Raw genomic sequence first — 21512 nt, 5'->3', positions numbered from 1 at the left:
TCAATTGAATACTATGGAGGCGCACGTTATGATTAATACGAATAATAAATACCCACTGTGAGTCACAGTTGATCTGGCTAAAGCAGCTGTTTAATCCAAAATAACTTTATTTTTTGTAAAGTTGTTGTTTGTCATAATAGATCCGTTTCGGATATTGTAGAGTATTGCTTTTTTTCAAGGGGAGGGTCCAAAGAAAGTGGGACTTGGTTTTTAATTAAATTAAAAAGGTGGTTCAACACTCAATCATTTTAAGATAATCTAAATCCCAAATGATTTCTTTAAGGAAAGGTAAGAAATTATGAAAATCACAATAAACGTATTGAAAGTCAAAATTATTTTCTAAAATTCACAATTTCAAAATTATTTAAAAACTATGAGATTTGAATATTCTTTTTACTGAATCAAATTTCATTGAAAAGTTGTAATGATGAAAATAAACGGTTTAGAGATACTTCATTCTGATATTGACATAATGTCTTAGATTACGAGATGTTTGGTTACTACAAACATTTGTGTCTACTGATTTGTTTCTATGTCGTGATAAGCATTGAATTCAAGAGGTAAACTGGTTAAATAATACAAAATTAAAGGAAGAAAACGCTCCACATTAGTCAAGAAATATGTTGTAATTCTTCATATTTGCGGTCTGAACCACCTTAGATAAATCAGCGGACATTTTTTAAGTTACAAGTAAGAGTGGAAACTCGTGTTGTTCGGGAAACTGGTGTCACCGAAACTCAATAGTGGTCCCTGAATGGCTCGCAGAAACACCGCGCCCCACCCTTTTTTATCTGCTTCAAGGTGACACCCAATCAGAGCCGGGCTCGGGGCCGCGCCCAGCCTGTATCGGAACTCGAGGACGCGCTGCAGGTAAAACAGGTGTGTTGTCCCGCAGTTTGAAGGAAACCAATCCGGACCATGCCACCCTGAGCTCCGAAGGAAAGTTCATTAAGGCTTCGCTGTTGAAGATGGAGTGAATGCAGGAACAATTGAAATCATCAACTTTCAGAGGAGAAGCTGAGTTTGTTCTCACCAGCTGTTTTTTCTTCTCTCTTGAATGTACATTTGAATGGAGTGATTGATATTCACATCAAGTTGGATTGCTGTGCACAATGGATTTACGAACGGGAGTTTTACTCGTCATTTTCACGTTTTCAAGCCTTCTGCATGACTCCAGAGGGGAAGTCCCACCCAAACCAACCGGCGGTGTCACGATTCTGCCGCCGATTAACCCCGATAATGGCCCCCAGGCGTTTCCAGACGCGGAAAAGGCGAATATGCCAGTGTTTACAATGGATTACTCAAGAATACAGATACCATTTGAGATCACTCTTTGGGTGCTGCTGGCTTCATTCGCAAAAATTGGTGAATAACAGTAGCATGTGCTGGTGATGGATTATTATTTCCAAGTCTCTGATTATGTTGTGACCTTTTCAGGCAGGTGGCCTTGTTCCTGTTTTTGAACCAAATGTCTTTTCTCAGGTTTTCATGTGTACAAAAAGATCACCATCTGGGTGCCAGAGTCCTGCCTTCTGATCACCATTGGTCTGATCGTGGGTGGCATCATGCACTCTGTGCATGAGGAGCCCCCTGCTGTGCTCAGCAGCAATGTCTTCTTCCTCTACATGCTGCCCCCGATTGTCCTCGACTCTGGATACTTCATGCCCACCAGGCCTTTCTTCGAGAACATCGGCACGGTCCGTCACACATCGGCTTCCCTGAGCCACATTCAATGTCTTCTTCTCCTGTAGAGCCATTTTGATGTCTTCCGTCTGTGTTTGCAGGTGCTGTGGTTTGCAGTGGTGGGGACTCTGTGGAACAGCATCGGCATTGGCATGTCCCTGTTCGCCATATGCCAGATCGAGGCGTTCGGCGTGCAGGACATCAACCTCCAGGAGAACCTGCTGTTTGCCTCCATCATTTCGGCCGTGGACCCTGTGGCCGTGCTGAGCGTGTTTGAGGACGTGTCTGTGAACGAGCAGCTCTACATCGTGGTGTTTGGAGAATGCCTCTTCAATGATGCCGTCACTGTGGTGAGTGGACTGAGGCCGAGTCCAACAAAGTGGGGTTGGTTTGTGTGTTTTTTAAAAACATTTGTTGTGCCCTTTACTCTAAGCTGAGACTTTCTGCAACACGTTGGCCTACTTTGACTTCCTCGGCTACTGCTTTTTGTGAAAACATGCAGAGCAATGAGCAAGTTGTCGTTACAAACTGTTCTTATTGTGTTAATGGCATTTCAGTGACCAAAAACACCTTGAGGGCACACTCAGGGGCCCACCATGCCAGTGGGCCTTTACCTGTGGAGAAATAAAATAAAGGTTCATTGGGAAAGTGCTTCAGCTAGTGTGGGAACAAAGCAGAATCAAACACTTATTGTTCACCATATTGCGCTCCACCTACCATTTAAAACCCAGTTTGAATCCTTAATTCCAATGCTGCTATTATATAAAATGGCAGATCCTCTATCTTTTTGTCTGAAGCTTTTCTATTCTTTCTCTTAACGGCTCAGCTCAGGTTTCACAAGATACCGTACGATTAGTTGACTCTTTCCTGGGTTAGTATGCCTGTATGAGAACATAATGTGTGTTTATGCACTGGCAAGATTGCTGAACAGATAAATTACAAAAAAATGGAAGTGAAGTGATGTTTTTAGATGCCTCCACAAAGATCGGAGCGGTATAGCGGTAGATGCTTGTTTGCTCAGATGCTGCCAAACCAGTTTCTAAAGTTGCGGTTGGCTGTAAGGGAGGAGTTAACGCTTACAGACAACATCGTCTGAAACTTCACTGAAATGAGCTCATGCTCAAATTTCTCCCCTCACCCTCTTGTTATTGTGTACACACACACACACACACACACACACACACACACACACACACACACACACACACACACACACACACACACACTTACCTGCTCTTAGCTTTGGTGTGGCTATCCTTTTGTTTAGCACACAGTAGCAGAGCTGATGTAGAGAGGGAAGACACACATTTACCCAGGAGACTGGGAAAGCCCAGTTATGGTCTGCACAGAAAGCTTTGTTTTGCAGAATTGCACCCATATGTAATATGTAAACAATATGTAATGTTTGCCAAAAGAATAACTACTTCCGATGGACTGCATCCACTGGTTAGGGGAAAGGTTGTAACAGCTCCACCTTTGACTGAGAGTGCCTTATCATCTGTGAAAACAGGGAACTGTTGCTGCCTTATATCTACATGCCGATCTACTTTTGATAAACGCTTGGCTTGTTAACCCTTGTGTTTGACAGGCTCATCCCAGAGTGTGTCTGGTATTCTGTATTTCTCTCAATAACGGCAAATCCCATGAAAAGACCCAACCAACAATGAATTGATCCACTGACACTCATTGTCCGTGTCGCCATATAGCTTATTCCTCTGTGCTATACACGCCATTGTTATCCAAAAACTAGTAAAAACACATCAGTGAGCCACATTGTTGCACTGGCTGGCATGTTCCTCTCTGGGATCTGTACTTAATTTAGTATTGTATCTTTTACAATTCTTTAGTCTTTTGTATCATTTACAATGTCTACAAATGTCTTGCTTGCTCTGAAAACGCACCGTTAATGGTGGCGTGCAGTCCGACAGCATATTTCAAACAACCACGCCACCGTGAAACGGCAGTGAGTTGCTCCTTGTTCTTTGTCAGAACAGGAGGAAAAAGAACAAAGCTGGTTGCTCTGGCAAATGCCCCATTTCCGTGAGTCATTTGGTGTGCTAGGTGAAATGAGATTATCAAATTGCAAACAGCGCAGAGTAAATATTCCACTAAATCACTGTTATCTGCAACTGTGTCATTAGAGGCCGCAGCCCCTGACACCACCCACGACCTCTCACAGGGATGTGTGGGCCGTTTGTGCGCGTGCATGTGTGCAAAGCTGCACATGAAAGACCGTGTGCCTGCATGAGCGCTTCATCATGCTTGTGTGCACGTTTTTTTACAGGTGCTGTACAACATGTTCAACTTTGTGGCGGAGATGCCGGTGGTGGAGCCGGTGGACGTTTTCCTCGGGGTGGCGCGGTTCTTCGTGGTCGGGCTCGGCGGGATGGGCTTCGGCATCCTGTTTGGCTTCACGGCCGCCTTCACCACAAGATTCACCTCCAAGGTCCGAGAAATCGAGCCGCTCTTCATATTCATGTACAGCTACCTGGCCTATCTGGTGGCCGAGCTCTTCGCCATCTCATCCATCATGGCGTGAGTAGATTCAAACATTTTTTTCTGGTTGAAATATTTCAATGGTGCAAGAATTCTGCGTAAACACAGCAGCTTTGCGTTTTTTCTTGCAGCATTGTGACCTGTGCTCTCACCATGAAGTACTACGTTGAAGAAAATGTTTCCCAGCGTTCCTGCACAACCATTCGCCATGTGGTCAAGATGCTTGGCTCCATCGCCGAGACCCTCATCTTCTTCTTCCTGGGGGTCGTCACCATAACAACAGAACACGAGTGGAACTGGGGCTACATCCTGTTCACGTTGCTGTTTGCTTTTGTGTGGAGGGGTCTGGGTAAGGAGAGGGCAGGGGGGTATTTTTGCTTGTCTGGGCATCTCATCATCGCCTTGTTGCACGATTAAAGGGGCCCTGTGGAGTTTTTGACCGCCAGTAGTGCTACAAAGCAATGTTTTTACGAGTGGGTCCCTGTCTAGTTTTTGTCGTGCACACACTCAAGGATGCACATGCACACACTTTGGTTGGTTTCATGCTGTCCTACTGTGCTAATCACAAGTTGTAATAAAGGCAAGGAAGCAGAAGACTGCCAACAAGCAACATGTATTTAAACGGTATAGGATTTAAAAAATTGCTTTGCAAATGTATTATGAGGGGGAAAATACATTTTTCATTTTAGTGACTAACACTAAATGTAAACATGACTTTTGTTTGTGTACAAGAAAACTCCACGGGGCACCTTTTTAACTGTTTTAGTGGCTATGAGCCGAAGGTCTGCTAAAATATCAAAACACTGAATTAAACTTTAACCCACATTTAAAAACGTTGTTTTGGCTGAACCTCGCCTTGCTCAAGTGATGCAACAAAGCTCACTGAAACAGGCTTGAAGCTGTAGAGGGCAGCAAAACAGTAACCCTAACCCTAACCCTTTTCAGCCTTGCCTTAAGTTGCTCATGTGTTTTGTATTTTACATTTTTGGTGAAACAAGCTGCTAACACAGCATTGATAAGTTATCAGTTAAATTAGTTGGTGCAGATTTCAACCTAAAATAACACCATAACGTTGCTCTTCCTCCCATCACAGGTGTCTTGGTGCTGACTCAGATCATTAACCCTTTCCGCACCATCCCATTTAACTTGAAAGATCAATTTGGTCTGGCCTACGGTGGTCTACGAGGTGCAATTTCATTCGCCTTGGTCTTCACCCTTCCTGAGAACATCGGCCGCAAGCAGCTCTTCGTCACTGCCACCATTGCTGTCATCCTCTTCACTGTCTTTCTCCAGGTAAGAGGCTGACTGTGTGCTTCTACTCAAAACATTTCACACAGTTGTTCGTTGCGAATCATTTGTCTTTTGAACTTAGCACGATATATATTCGTGTTTTGTCTTAGTATTAGACCTAATTGAATCAAATAGTCTCATTCAGAGAGAAACAGACTCAAGTTTAGAACACACCACATGATTAAAATTCCAGATCAGAATTTATTTCACTATCGAGTAATCTTGCTCTGCAACTCAATTTCAGACCAATTTCTGATCAAAATAACGTCTAACAGGTCTTTGTCCACCAAAATTACCAGAACAGCTTTTTGCTGCTGCAGTAAGGACTCTGGATTTTGTATCTTTCTATCTATTTAATGCCCAATCGTTGGTTAGTCAGTTGGGATTTTAAAAGTCCTCTAATATATTTTCTGTGTTCTGCTGAATCTGACCTTTCCCTTTCTCCTCCACAGGGCATCAGTATCCGACCTTTGATTGAGTTCATCAATGTCCGCAGAACCAACCGCAATCTTGACACCATCAACGCAGAGATTCACTGCAGGGTACGCTACAGATTGTGATTGTTGTAAATGTGGTGTGCCGTATATTACTTTGCGCACAGTGTTTACCGGTCTCATTTTGCTCTCAGCTCATAGAGCACACCATAGCTGGCCTAGAGGACCTCTGTGGACAGTGGAGCCACTTTTACTGGAAGGACAAGTAAGACCGTTCTGCTCATTCTGCTTAACAAGAAGCTTTTATTACCACATATTGATTATTTACATTCAAGTATTAAAGTACTCGTTGCTTCATATCATTACGCTTAAAGAGAAAGAATCTGCAGTGAAACTGGAAGAGAGATGGCAGTTTTAGTTTACCTGCTCTCAGTTTCCTTCTTTGGTGTTTTGTTAGACAATGCTATTGTTCACTCCCGGACTGTGTGGGAGTGTTGACAGCTAATCACACTTTGGTGTCGTGTTCATCTTCCGCCATAAGCAGTGACAGACGCTTTTCTTCCTAAAGCTCTGAAATGTTTTACTTTACTTAATATACTGAGTGTTTTGTGTTTTGGAGCATAATAGTTACCTGCATTAACTAATAACTACCTATTTCTTCATCTTTTAGTGAAAAACCCAATTTAGAATTTAAATAGGTTTATATTCACTCTGTATTCTCAAGAAGATTGATGTCTGAGTGAGAATGTATTTATTTTGACCATAACTGACTATTGAGAATTACTTTCGCTTACTGTGGCTAATCTATTTGGTTAGAGGATGTGGGCATCATAAACACGAATGCATTTCAAATGAATTACAGTCCCTATAAACCTGCATCATGTCATAAACCTAGATATAATATGTAGTAAGTCAGCTTTTACCTCAGTGAGTTACTCATGTCAATACATCTATCTATCTATCTATCTATCTATCTATCTATCTATCTATCTATCTATATCTCACACACACACACACACACACACACACACACACACACACACACACACACACACACACACACACACACACACACACACACACACACACACACACACAGAGTATATAGTGTGTGTACCGATACATAAAGACTAGACTACTATAAAAACTTTTACCATACAAAAAATGAAGCACGGAAAAAATAATTAGAAGGTTAAATGGTATATAGACCAGCATAATTAATAACTATAAAATTAAACTAGGACAAAAATAGTCCCAAATAAATGAAGGTAACAAAGTTGCAATAAGAATTTTGTACAAAAATTGCACTTGGACATGTATTATATTTGAAAACTTTACACCAACAACAAAGAATTAACAAAAAACACTAACCTTATTCTTTAACCACCACTGTTCACTGCAACAGGGCCTTCACAGATAGCTGCCCCTCCTAATCAATCCCTTTTCTCTCTATATCAGGTTTATGAAGTTCAACAATCGAATCCTGCGGAAGATCCTGATCCGAGACAACCGGGCCGAGTCCAGTATTGTGGCGCTGTATAAGAAGCTGGAGCTGCAGAATGCCATGGAGATCCTGGACACTGTGTCTGGAGACCTCAGCGCTGCTCCGTCCATTGTCTCTCTCTAGTATGAAGCCTTCATCGTGTCTCTCTGTTTCTCTGGCGATCACACCACCTCCTTATTGTCTATACAGTCAAAGGGGGAGAGAAAATCACTTTTTTCATTGTATCTGTCTTTTAGTGAGGAAAAGAAAGGCTCGGCTAAACCGAAGAAGAAGTTCCTGGCTCCTGACCTGAAGAACATGCATGACATCCTGTCCAAGAACATGTACAAGATCAGGCAACGGGTGAGATATTAAATAATCTTGCAGGATAACCCGCCATGTGCACACCATTCTGCTTCTCTCCCTTTTTCATTCTTGTCTTATTATGCCTCACTGTGGTGGAAAGTAACTTTTCATTTTTCAGTACAGTTTTGAGATATTTGTACTTTTCTTGACGATATCTATTTTATACTTCTACTTCACTACTTTTCAGAGGAAAATATTGCATATTGTTTTTACTACTCCATACATCTGACAGGTAACTAGTTTTATTATCACGCCAATGATTTATTAAATAGAGTGCATTGTTAAAGATGAAACCATTGGTTGCTTTGACTACCTTGGGGCTTCTTAACACTTACCAGCTGTTACGAGATCCACCAAAGAGACATTTCTCCTCTATTTACTTAAGATAGTTTAATTCACAGTTTAGGTCTTGAAGAGGTCAAATAATGCAATATTTCACAAAAACAGCAAATAATAAGAGAAAAGTCCCACAAAAGTGAAAACAAATTCTTCATTCCTCTGCCATTAATCATCTCATGACACCTGACCCCTAGTTTGGGAACCACTAGACTAAACTACTGAACAGTATATTAAGTAGTCCAAAGTAGTTCCATCATGCTGATTACACTTTGATGCATCTATATAGAAAATGTCATGATGATAAGTCGCATGTCATTTCTGCTTTTTACTTTTTGCCCATAATACTCAAGCAAGTAGCAGTAATGGAGGACTTGTAATGGAGTATTTTTAAAACGTTGTGTTGGCACGTTTACTGAAGTAAAGAATCTGACTACTTCTACCCTCACTGATGCAGCAGTTACCACGACAGCTAACGTGGACAATACACACAAATTAGAACCACTTTGCTCCGATAGGCTCTGTTTGATCGAGTAAAGGCAGGAAGCTACCACCAGTCTTCGTGCTTTTCCATTGTGCTGCTGCTGTTGTTGTTGTTGTTGTTGTGTACTTTCAGCTGCTTACACAGTACATGCAGTAGAGGGTTGCCTAGACAAGGATCAACGACAGCAGACCAGTCTCACTTGTGCTCCTCAGCAAAGCAGAAAATGTTCCATATCCAGTAGTAGTGATAACCTCTTTGTTTTTTTTACACTTTTTGTTTTACAATCGTCGAGAGTACCACATCAAATTCTTTTACCTAAAATTCTGTTATCTCTGTTTGTTTGACATATTTGTCTGTAATCAGATTTTATTTCAGTCTCACTTTGACAAACTGGAAAAAATAGACTTTCTGTGATGTTTTACTCGCACACAATGATGTGTTTATCCCTAGCACTGGAATTCAGAGCTGTTTTGCATAGCCAAACTCTGTGGCCGGCAGTACTTTTCCATTAGTGACATGACATCACGCAGAGACGCTTTGATGTGGCGCATGTGCTTCTGATCTTTTCTGATTGTCCTAACAGCCCCTCTTTTCAAGTGTCTCATGTTTCAGCAGTTCTGTCTCTCACACAAACGTCTCAAGTGCCCCTTTTTAAACTCGCATCACGTTGTAATTTAACATTTCGATTTATTTGACACTAAATTAGATGAAAATTCAAATTGTAATGTTAAGAGAACAGATTGGCTCCTATTCTGTCTGATCGTGTTGACCTCTTGAAATAGACGGGAGCATTTTGTTGACATGAGACGGTTCTCTAGTGGCAACCTTTTAGAGTCTTTGAAATGTTTGTTTTAGGCGTAACTAATTGCTGCAGGTCAAAAAGATCTATGTTGACAGAGATGTGTACGTTGCATAGTGTGGCAGGTCGCAAATACCAAACGGAGACACCGACCCTTTCAGTTCAGACAGGTGTGGCCAGTTTTGGTTGAGTAATCCGAGCTCTAAAGAATGCCTACTCCTCTGAAAGCATTTTAACAGTCCATTTGTCTTTTCATTGAACTTACCTTTACGTGAAATCATTGTGGCTGCCTGTTAGCGCGCTTGTACATTTATTACAGATGGACACGTCCAACATGGTTAAAATCTGTGAGCGAGAAGCATCCAAGTCTAAATCTCCTGTGTAATAATGTTATATCTTGTACCTTTTTTTTTTTTTTTTTTTTTGTCTTCAACCAGACGGTGGCATACACAAGTAAGCATGCCCTGCCCAACGACAGCCACAGCAGAGAGATATTGATAAGACGCCACGCCAGCATCCGCCGTAGCATCCGACCTGGCAGCTTTCAGTCATCGGTAAGCAGGCAGCTCTTTCACTGTGGCTGGTATTGACTTGAGGTATTGCATTATGAGCCGCGTACAGTATGTTCTCAGCCCCTTAGTTAAAAGTAAGGAAGTGAGAGCAGTATTGAACCTTGTGAGAAGCAGAATAATTATCTCTTTCTTTGTTTTCCACATTCACATCCCTCAGTCATTATTCTCCTTTTTCTCTCTCTTTCCATTCTGCTGTTTTATTCCCATGTTGTTATCAGGTGGTACCAAAATCCCACAAATACTTCTCTCTTCCTGCTGGGAAAAGTCTGGACTCAAAATTCCCCCCTGGGAGACAGCGCTATACAGGTGAGCTTCTGAAACTACTAGTTTCCCCCATTTAAGACTTCTTAAGTAGATTTAAAGTTGGGAAAATCATTTTAAACGCAAGATTCACTTGTCAGTTTTTTTTCTCACAGCCGTTCTCAGAAAATGGAACTTGATCAGGTGTTTTGTTGATCAGCTTGGTCTAGCTCTTCATTTAAGCCACAGCATATGATGGTTACAGAGTGAAATATTCAAACCCAAGACTTTTTTAGCCAAGCTAGATGTGTGGCTATTGGGATGGCAATGCAATTTACAAACATTGATGTCCCTCCACAAGATTAATTTAGTTTATGACTAAATATCAGCAAAACTAATGACATTCCCATCAGTCTCAGCTGTACTGTTAGCATGCTGACGTTAGCATTCTTACAATGTTTGGTTGCACAACATAAGTTTGTGATGACTGACCCACCAGCAGCTCAGTGAGGTTTAATATTGAGGTAAATCTCTGCGCCAACATTCATTTCCAGTTACTTGCATGCAACTGTGAAGACCTAATTCAATTCTCTTCATAATTTCTTTATCATTTTGTCATGTTCTTCCACTGTCCCAGATGATCAGGAAACAATGTCAGAGGTGGCCTACCCCTCCAGACGCTCTCAGTTTGGCCAGCCTCCACGCTCTTCCTCCAGAGCCATGATGCCTCTACGCAGGCTGGACACCCTAACAGAGGCGCACTCTGTTGACATAGTGGATGAGAGCACATGGGAGGACAGAGGCAGGTCGAGGCGTGGCAAGTCCAGAACAAACTCCTCCTCCAGTGATTCCCACATTCCCGCTCCTCACCGTCGCCTCCACTCCTCCGTTGAAACCGAAAGCGTCTCAGCTGATAACTTCAGGAACGGGCATCATGAAGCTGAAGAAGAGGAGCAGCAGCAGCCTTCATCCCCACCTCCAGGCTGGGCTGCTGAACCCCGAGATAACGCAGCGCAAAACCCTCTGCTCAGGCGGCCTCAGTGGAACCCGAAGATGTAAAAGTGTCCCTGGGCTTCCAAGAGCAGCTGGACTGCCACAGGCTCAGGTTCCCAAGCAGCTCCAGGGTCTCTACATATGACTGTGTGTTCATACCACTCAACGACCAAATAAATGACCACTGGAGGTCCATTCATTCCTTATTAGAGGTGAACCATCCTCCGAAATGAGCCTAAAAGGTAATGCCTTGAAGTCAGGTGTCAGCCACACCAGAAGCACAGTGCACTATAGTGAAGCAACTGAATATGAGCCGTCACCAGTGACTCGTTCTGCCAATTTTATCCGTGCAGTTTCTTCACCCATTCACATCAATGTGATTTTCAATACTTTATCTTCCTGTAGGATTTTTAAAGTCATATATAAGATATTTTTAGTCATTATTTCTCTCTCCTTGGATATATTATACTTTTTTGTACTATTGTGTGTGACAGGTGTGTAATTGAGAATACAAGTTTTTATATTTATGCCATATTAGTTTAACATGAGGAACTATTGCTGTGCAGTACAAAGTACTCTTGGGACTAACTGGAGGCCTTTTGTATGTCTATTACAGTGATGGACCTCACAAATTTGGGCCCACTTTATTATTTTTTCTGTAATAAATTTTCTATGTTGTTGGAAGCTGATATCAAGCATTCTCAATCAAACCATGGACACAATGCAAGTTTATAAATGTGACACTGAAGGCACTGTGCGTGGAGGAAGAGGAGATGGGAAGTAAGTACAGTCTATAAGAATGACGCATTTATGTCATTATTTCATTTACAACTCAAAACTTGCATACAAAAATTGTAATACTTTTTTTTTTTTTTGGCATGAATCTGGCATGTACTTCATGGATTCACTGACAGCTTTACAGAAATGTATACAATTCTCCCTCTTAACCAGGGGGTATTTGGGCTTTTAAACAACAGATCAGTATACAGTTGATCATTTAAACCTCCCAAACCCACAAGCTGTGAAATAAGACAACCCAGTCAGTTTCTTTGTGGGCTGCCTAGATCCAAAAACATGATGCAAAAAGCCATTCAGATCTGGATCCCCATCCTATGTCACATGTAGGCTCGTAAGAATATGCCGCCACCCGTCTGAGTTTCTCCACCCACAGCTTGAGAACTACCTTTGCAAAGATGTACCTGGGCTTTTTCGGGAGGTGGGCTTAAAGAGACGGGCTCTAAAAAGGAGCTTTTCAGACTACAGGTATATTAAGACAATGTGAGAAAAATAATATTTTGAACATGAAAGCATGTAAAAATGTTCTAGTAGAAACCAAAAATACAATTATGAGCCTGAAAAATTACCATATGTCCCCATATCATTTCTTAAAATATCCATTAAACGTATCCTAAGAAAAATGAACAGATCTCTGTAACTGTAAGATTAAGAACAAACATTTGGTCATATACCACTGTAGGAACCATTTTGGATGCAGTGCATTCATAGAAACAACTGGCATTGAGGTAAAATGTTTCAAACTAATTCTGGCTAACTTGCCTACTCCTAAACAACACTGTGATCTACCTTGAGGCTCAGTTCATTTCTGAATGTTTTCAGCATTACTGCCTGAAAGGTAATCGTCGTCTTGTATTTTGATGAATTAGAATAAGTTAATTTCACCATTAGTGTATCATCAGCAGGTTGACAGTAACTCCAAGGACTGTGTACAATGTAGTGGTTAGAGAATTACATTCAAAATAAAGTGTGCATTGTTTCCAAGCTGTCCCAAGTAGCATGTGCCGACACAAGGCCCTTACGTTTCTGTTGGGTCAAACTTCAGCACAGGGGGAAGCAGATTAATCTTCTAAGCTATGATGTCACCTCAATGGCCTGCTTGAGTTTTGAAACTGCTTTTTTCTGAGAGATCTGCTGCAGTGCTGGTGGTGACGAGCCATTTAGACCCTGGGATGTTGTCGCATCCACAGATGCGACTGCCAGGTGCATTCCAGCAGGGCTGTGAGTCTGCTGTCTATCTTCACAAAACTTCACACTGGCTGCCTTCAAAATAAGAGCACTTCTCGGTAGATTTGCAACGATTTTAAACTCATTCAGTCACTCAGAGTTTGGCTTTCTTTTGTCATCCCTTTCCTGTCCCATTTGGGGATCCTAATGAGCATTAAACCAACAGCTGCAAGAGCTAACACCACTCCCAGACTGGGGGGGCCACATGGGCTGAACTCCTGGGCCAGACCAGAGAGGAGAGGGGCCAGGATTCGGCCGACTGCCGTCACTGACTGCCCGGCTCCGATCAGAGTCCCACTGGCCTGGGCCCCTCCTCTATGCAGCTCCAGGTCTGTGATGCATGTCCGTCCGATAGTGGTGGAAATGGTAAAGAAGGTGGCGGTGAGCAGCACCTGCCACACACTCTGCGCGGCAGCATACAGGAAAATGAGTGAACAGGTGAGAACTGTGGAGTGGAGCAGCAGAGCAGGCATGTTTTTCCCATACAGCTGGGTGACGGGCCCCACCAGCAAACCAGCCAGGGCCCCTAAGGTGCTGCTGTAGCTGATCAGGTAACCAGTCACCTTCGGTTTGAGGGAGAAACGCTCCTCCATCGCCAGAGAGAAGTTACTGTGGTAAAGCATGATAGCTATAGCCATCAGAAGACGCATGAGGAAGAGGTCCCACATGTCAGAGGAGGCCACCATGTAGATCTTGGAGCCCACTGAGGACAGCTGTCTCCAGGCAGGCTGGAGCAGGGACACCTCCCTCCACCTGAGACCGCCTCGGTGCGTCCCCGGAGCTCTGGAGCCTGGGTCAGTCTCTGCTGCCAACACTGGGTGGTGACTATTTGCACGAGAGCCATTGCTCACCGACTTACTGCAGTTGTTGTCGTGACAAACTTTACTTGTGTCGCTGCTGGAGTCATTGTCATGGAGAATTAGCGTCTCGCTCCATGGTAGCATCCATACAAGCCCTGGAGTGATTAACACATGTCAGATAAAGACTCCAAATACAATAAATCAGTTATTTCTCTCCTTTATCCACCCACCTGCGTTAGTGAGGAAGATGACGGCACAGGTAAAGGACGAAGTATAAAAGCCACCTTCGTGCTCCGTGAGGTAGCCGCCCACCACAGGACCCAGGATGAAGCCGACGCTGGAGGCTGCATTGAAGTGTCCCATCACCAGAGGGCGCTCCGACTCAGACACCAGGTCAGACAGCAGAGCTCTGCAGATGGACAGGGAGTGCTTGAACAGCCCTGAGACAGAAAACAGTCAATGCACAGTGATCTTGCTTTTAAGATGAAGATGATGGCTTTGTGCAAATTATAAGAATGTTGTTATTTCACATAAGTTCTTATACCACTAGTTATGTTTTTATTGTACCCAAGAGCAAAGAAACAGACAAAGAAACAGTCTATAGCGTCTGTGTTTTCCCTCCATACAACTTGAATGAGAAGTTGGCCCCAAAATGAAAATTAAGTAGGTAGCTATGTACCACCACAGTACATGAATGTATTTAAATCTCTTGTAGTCAAGATTTAAACTTTTAAGACCATCAAACCAACAATGAATTTATCCTAATTGTCCCATTTCAACTTTTCCCAAATTATTGAATTTAAATGTCTATTTATAACTTAAAATTTAGACATTTTGACTCGTCATAGTACTTATCAAGTAGGAAAAGCAGAGGTATTACTAATAACATTAATGATGAAAAGCTAAATGGAATTCAGCCTTCATTGATTTTTTATTATTTACACTTGTGATTTTTGTGACATGACTAAATGTCTTCACTAGTTTGGGACTTACCCACAGGAATCCGTGCGAGGACAAACAAAGTGATGCTGGTGGACATCCCCAGCAGGCCGTAGCCTAGAGCGCTCAGCAGCAGACAAGTCAGCAGAGAGTACTGCCGGCCCACCACATCACTCCAGCTCCCCTGCCAATCAAACAGCAAATGACCATCTGAGTTTTTGCATTAGGGGCCCGTGGGGCACGTCCCAACTACAGGGCGCTGTTGTACAGAAGAAGTTATAGGCTTTTCTCTATTTCAGACACAATAATGGCTAACTTAACTTCTGTCTACTTCACAACATTCATAACAACTCTGAAAGAAATCTCTTCCCTGTTTCCGCTTGGTGGGGCCCGGCAGAACTGGCCATACTGCACTTGTAGCTCAGGACCGACAAACCATATGCGCATGTGTGTGCAAGATCAACATGAACTTTGAGATCGTGAGTGGGGCCTGATGGCCAGGGCCCTTATAAGCACCCCATTGGTTGATTTTAATGGTGCAAGGGTGAACGCGTCTTGCTAGCTAGCTAGCTAAAGAGGGACTGATATTGTACTTACGTTAACGTTACAACAGTAGTGATGACTCATGTGGATTATCTAAAAAAATGTGTCAAGATTATTGTTAAATTATTCTTCAAGTATTGACTGAAATGTATTGGCAGTGTGCCGTTCACTGCATGCGTTTTGCTTTGCGTTTCTATTGTCCTCATGTTGGTGTTTCCGTCATGAGTAGTTTTGATGATGAAAGATCGTTAACATTGTCCTTTGGTGGTCCTGTGTGTTAAGATGTGTCGTCTGATCTTCATTGTGTGATTTTAGATGGCATTATTCAGCTGGAATTTTGTCATCACTGCTGTCTCCCCTCTCTCAATTGCGCGCAGTTTATTGGTAGTGAGAGTTTGGTTTGATGTGATAAATCTATGGAATGTTTAAATTGCATCATCAAATTTTCTTGTATGAATATTGTGTGGCCCCACCAAAATTTTCATACAAAAAAAAATAAGAAAAATCGCCACAGGAAATGACGCGCAAACAAAAATCCAACAAAATGTTCCATTCAATGAAAAAATGAAGTTTAGTGGAAAGATTGTGAACTTTTGTACAGTCTTATGAAGCATCTGGACGGGTGGAGTCAAGGCCTAAACTTTAATCCTCATTCAATGGGATTAATGACAAATCCCAACACTGGTAGTGTGTGGGGATACTAAAATAAAGCAGAAATCCCAAAACCCTGAGTTTCCTCTCAACCAAGCAGCTTTTATTAGTCTCGCCCTGCAGCTCTCTCTCTCTCACTCACTCACTCACTCACTCACACACTCTCACACACACACACACACACACACACACACACACACACACACACACACACACACACACACACACACACACACACACACACACACACGATGAAATAATGAAATTAGGACCAATTGAGTTTGCTGTGTTCTGAGTGTAGCCTGGTGGGATTATCATAGAGACCCGGCTGTTCATGTATCCCTACATTTATCAGGATTCAGCCAGTCTGCACGCGGGAACCAACAGTTGACTCCTTATCTGTTTAATTTGTCGCATGACCCCTGAGAATTAAACACATTTCAGGCTGCAGGGGAAAGACGTGAAAAGCTGAGAATCTTGTGTCAGATGCCATGCTTATTGTAAAGTACCGTCACTGCATTTCTTGAGTACCGGTAACGTCTTAACAGTTTGGACAAGGTTTTAATAATCATCAAGGCTTTGATTTTTCATCCATCGGTTAATATACTGATAAAACATCTCCATAGTGTCCAGTTAAGGGGTGTGGAAGGATAAAAATTCCTGTGCAAAAATAGTGATATTTGTGTGTCTGCAGCTAACCAGGTGTAGCTTGTGTGTGTGAATGTGCAGAGACTGTGGGTGTATTAACAGCCAGTGTTTATTGTTTTCACAAAATGCCACAGATAACATGGAATGCAACCACTTTGGCCACTAACAGTGAGCATGCCTTGTCCAGCAGGAGAGGCTGAATGGGGGTTAGAGACAGAGACTTTTCAGAAAGAAACAAAGCCAATACTTACAACTATTGTGCTTGAGAAGAGCTGTAAGATCCCATATGTAGATCCTGCAACAGTTCCATATTTTGTTTTAATTCACACTTGGAGCACACTCCATGCAACAATAAAAAATACCTACAGTTACAGCACAGGAAAACACGCACGCACGCGCACGCACACACAGTAAGTCAAGCCTAACTAAAGCTTTTCAACACTATATTTAGCTGGGCTGCAACAAATTATTATTTATTATCATCAATTTATTACCTCTCATAATCCTACTAATTTAATAATCATTTAATTTGTAAAATTGAGAATAGAACGGTACAAAATATAAATCACAATTTCCCAGAGCCCAAGTTTACATATTTAAATTACTTGTTTGGTCTAAACAACAGACAGAAGCCCTGAAGGCTCAACTCACTGCAACTAAAGAAAAGATTTGCAAATAGAACAAAACACGAGCAAATAACATATTGTTGGTGCGCACACGCAAATGTTTTAAGTGTCTTCATGACAGTCATTCCCGGCAAAAGGCAAACGATCTCACAAAACTTTAGATTGTCTGCCTCTCTGTCCATGTTAACTCTGTCAAGCAGATCCTTATCTGGTCATAACACTTCTCAGAGCTTGTCAGCTTTCTGCCTAATTATGAGCGACCCTGGTGTACATCTGCTTGGAGGTAACTTAATAAATTACAATTTACCTACAATACCAGCCACAGTGGGGCTTGCTCCAAGGGCCTTCACGTGATGACTCAGCAGCGGTATGATCATGCTCACGCCAAACAAGTCCTAAAGAAAACGAGGAAGTGAAGGAGAAAGAAAGCAGGAATGAGTCCAGAGCATGCTGTCATCACTATCAGGACTTTATCACACCAGAAACCTCTGAACAGAATGAAACACTTAAAAACCAGTGTCCAGTATTGAACACGGGGATTTTAAAGGATGGTTGCAGCAGCCTCAGAATCTCATCACATTGCTGAGAACCGCTGTGTGGCTTTATTGAAGCCACACAGCGGTTCATACAGTGTTCTGGCACTACTGATTACACTAATTGCTTAACTTTCCGTGGCATTACTGTCCTCAGCTGTAAATGTCTGCCAAACAATCTGAGTGCCTGGATTCTTTTAGTCACCTTTAATTAGATGATCATTTATCCGGAAAAACAGGCTGAACTATAAAGTTAGTCCTCTGAAGAATGACTGCAGATCGGCTCTTAGATGTTGTATGTTTTGTAACTCAAGGAAGTGCCGGTCCTCTTTGCAACATATTTTACTGACAGTGAGGAATTGAAGAGGCAAACCCTCAATACACACAAAGGTGTCACAAGAGCCTGCCATGTTGAATAACAGCTCCCTTATTTAGTAGCTGCACACCTGCTGAGTTTAGGGCAATATCTTTCAAAATACACACACAAATCAAATGGTTTTGATTACATAAATAACATTTATTTAAAGTTAGAGTGACCAGAAAATATGTTTGATGCATCTTTAAGAACAAAACAATTTCCAAAATGGCACAACAGCACAATGTTGGTCTATGATCATCTATGCCGGGTTTATAGCTACTGGCCATGCACTTTTTTTTTTTAAATCTTACAATATTGTTGCAGATATCAGAGTTAACTTAAAACAAAACTGCAAGGCCAATCATACGTTTTCACAAACCATGCTTGAAGGTTTGACATTGTACTGCAGGTAAATATGACAGGTGAGTGTTTAGGGTCTAAAGTGTAAGGGTAAGATTTAGATAAATGTAGTACACTGATCTTGCTGCGTAGGACATCATTACACTCTTAATCCTCTGCAAACACCTTGAGGAAACCGTGGTGATGTTTGTATAGTTTGAAAATGAAGCACATTACTAATATATATATACTGTATATATATTTTTATATTATACCTTTGAGTTATGAAAACATAAGCTCAATTCACTCAATCAAGTCTCGGTTAGCTACTCACCATGAAGCCCACCACATAGACACATTGTATAATCCTCGTCCGTCCTCTTGGTTTCTGAAGTAGAGGGCTACATTTCTGGTTGTTCATCCTCCCGGTGTGACAGCACGGTTGCAGCCCAAAGCGGAAGCTCGTCCGCTCGACTCTGAATTATCCAAACACAGCACAGAGCTCGTCTCCTTAACCCGGCGGAGGTATCACGGGCAGGAAGTGAAGGGATACGGCTCGGTTTTAAACGTCTGCCCAAATGTGGCCGGTGTGAAATGTGGCGAATTTTAAAGAGACAATAAATGTTCTGCGATGACACCGACTTTTCGAGTCGTAGTTGAATTCTCAGGTTTTGAACTGCAGTATTGTGTTTTATGACCCCCCCCCGCGGCTATTCTGACAGTTGGTATCGCCCGCGAAGGTCACGTAACTGAATCGGTTAATACTTATTCATAAATAAATGAGGGGATTTTTGATTTTGACTTTCTTATTTTGACTTTTAAATGTTGTATTAATGTATTATATATTTGCCAAATAGTGAGATTCCTCTTCTGTAATATTGTTTATTATTTGATTTTTTTAACTAACTTTTTTCAAAGTTCAAGGTTCAGCACATACAAACAATATGTGTGTGTGTGTGTGTGTGTGTGTGTGTGTGTGTGTGTGTGTGTGTGTGTGTGTGAGTGCCTAAAGACACCTAAAATATGTACAATATGTGCAATATTGACATACCAATGTGACTTAAATTTAGATTTTTTACATTATTCTGTTGTTTTTTTTTTACTATTGTTGACATATATACAAAATACATCTATAAATGGGATGACAAAGAGCCCTTCATAACTCATGTAGTTCAACTACAGAATTTTCTCACTCTTATTTTGTTTTAAGCTGTAACATTTAGACTGGCCGAGATTAGATACTTTTCTACCACCTACTGGACAACGTGGGGAATCTAACAAATCTCCGTACACTGCAAATGATTATACAGTAATGTACTGGCTACAGTGCTGCCATTGACAATATTCCTGTTTTACAGCAAAAGTACACATTTTAGCATAAAGTAAAACAACATTACTATTTAAGTACTTGCAGTAATTTATTGTAGTTTATGAAGCATTTAAACTAGTACAATCACTACCACAACTATTATTGTTTACAACTATGCACAGTATTTGAATGCAGTGTAGTTAAAAGGGAAACAATACATTACTATAATTTCATAATTATATCACTCACACTATTTACCACCTTTAACTGCAAACGTTTTGGTCCTTTTGTGTTGCATGCTCAGTGCAAAACTCAACAAGATTAAATCTGTTGTTCTACATTATATAATATATCTGTACCTTTATGGTTAAAAATCCAATCAGCCTGGGTAACAGACACACACACACACACACACACACACACACACACACACACACACACACACACACACACACACACACACACACACTCACACACACACACACACACACACACACACACACACACACACACACACACACACACTACAGAGGAGTAGATGTGGGTGGAATGCCTGGGTCACATCAGTGTGTACATTTGTAGCTTCCCTGCTAAATGTGCCCCTTAGATGCTAGTAAACCAGGGATTCCCCTCAACAACGGTTTGTTTTTATACCTAAAACATGTATTGACAGTAGCTAAATTGCCTCACAGCATTGGCTAAATGTCCAAATGGCTTTTGTTATCAAGGCCATTAAAATATGAATTCAATTAAATTCAATTCAATTCAATTTAATATATTTTGTATAGCCCAACATCACGAATCACAAATTTGCCTCAGAGGGCTTTACAATCTGTACACATGTGACATCCGTGTCCCGGGACCCTCACAGCACGAAAAACCCCTTTAACAGGGAAACAAAAAAGGAAGAAACCTTAGGGAGAGCAACAGAGGAGGGTTCCCTCTCCCGGGGTGGATAGAAGTGCAATAGATGTCATGTGTGCATAACATAACAGAGTTATTAAATGCATATGACAGAAATTATTCAGACAATGAGAGTAGACTGTCATGCTAATTTACAATTTAAACGTTTTCTTGTGTGTATAATATCTGGAAAATTGCTGTTTTTGTGTTATTCATGTAAGTTATTTCTGAGAAATACTTCTAATGTGTGTATTTTTTGTTTTTTTGAAACATTAGTATCTTTAATTATTAATTGAGCTGTCTAGAAAGTTCCATTTGATAATTATCTCTGTTTTCCTAGAGTGTGATACAACTGAAAATACCCACTAATTAAGGGTAGGCCTACATTTACAGTCATTTTCATCACTCCCTTTTACAGGAAAGGATACTGATGTGTGTGTTTACATGTGTGTCGTCTTCTGTCCTTTCAGTCTCACCCTGCCCTGACATTCCCGTGCAGACGACGGGTGTCCAGTTGCCACCGGTTATTTCTGCGTTGATCCCCTCCCTTCGCGCTCTCCAACTGCTTCACACACTCAGCCCCACAGTGGGCTTGTTGGGAGTGGAGCAGCCGCCTTCAGTCAGACCCCAAAAATAGCCCAGGGTGTGGATGGGGGGTGTTGACT

General features: G+C 41.7%; 2 protein-coding genes across 2 annotated transcripts; one reads left to right on the top strand and one right to left on the bottom strand.

Annotated features, from left to right (window-relative positions):
• The first annotated feature begins 915 nt into the window (after positions 1-915).
• slc9a2 (solute carrier family 9 member 2) lies at positions 916-11242 on the top strand. Its single transcript, XM_068704991.1, has 13 exons — positions 916-1365; positions 1483-1697; positions 1785-2033; positions 3968-4218; positions 4311-4528; positions 5273-5472; positions 5922-6011; positions 6098-6168; positions 7362-7529; positions 7644-7749; positions 9809-9925; positions 10162-10249; positions 10821-11242. Exons 1-13 carry the CDS (start codon positions 1113-1115, stop codon positions 11240-11242), a joined length of 2448 nt encoding a protein of 815 aa, XP_068561092.1. The 5' UTR covers positions 916-1112.
• Positions 11243-11970: 728 nt separating this feature from the next.
• On the bottom strand, positions 11971-19311 carry mfsd9 (major facilitator superfamily domain containing 9). Its single transcript, XM_068704992.1, has 6 exons — positions 18970-19311; positions 17713-17800; positions 17031-17074; positions 14992-15121; positions 14229-14438; positions 11971-14153 (listed from the first exon to the last, which is right to left on the bottom strand). The coding sequence occupies exons 1-6, from the start codon at positions 19054-19056 to the stop codon at positions 13285-13287; spliced, it is 1428 nt and encodes a 475-aa protein (XP_068561093.1). The 5' UTR covers positions 19057-19311; the 3' UTR covers positions 11971-13284.
• Positions 19312-21512: the final 2201 nt, after the last annotated feature.

Source organism: Cebidichthys violaceus, unplaced genomic scaffold (assembly GCF_023349555.1).
Source record: "Cebidichthys violaceus isolate CVI_PGR_0920_01 unplaced genomic scaffold, fCebVio1.0.p SCAF_11, whole genome shotgun sequence".
NCBI lineage: Eukaryota > Metazoa > Chordata > Actinopteri > Perciformes > Stichaeidae > Cebidichthys > Cebidichthys violaceus.
The sequence above is the reverse complement of the archived record's forward strand: the minus strand, read 5'-3'. Positions and strand labels throughout refer to the sequence as shown.

Excerpts from the sequence above, each read along its gene's own strand:
- slc9a2 (XM_068704991.1), top strand. The coding sequence starts at position 1,113 with ATGGATTTACGAACGGGAGTTTTACTCGTCATTTTCACGTTTTCAAGC. Across the intron at positions 1,698-1,784 it reads TCTTCGAGAACATCGGCACG|GTGCTGTGGTTTGCAGTGGT; the intron begins GTCCGTCACACA and ends CTGTGTTTGCAG. Across the intron at positions 2,034-3,967 it reads TCAATGATGCCGTCACTGTG|GTGCTGTACAACATGTTCAA; the intron begins GTGAGTGGACTG and ends GTTTTTTTACAG.
- mfsd9 (XM_068704992.1), bottom strand. The coding sequence starts at position 19,056 with ATGAACAACCAGAAATGTAGCCCTCTACTTCAGAAACCAAGAGGACGG. Across the intron at positions 17,801-18,969 it reads TCTATGTGGTGGGCTTCATG|GACTTGTTTGGCGTGAGCAT; the intron begins GTGAGTAGCTAA and ends CGTTTTCTTTAG. Across the intron at positions 14,439-14,991 it reads CCTCGCACGGATTCCTGTGG|GGCTGTTCAAGCACTCCCTG; the intron begins GTAAGTCCCAAA and ends TTTCTGTCTCAG.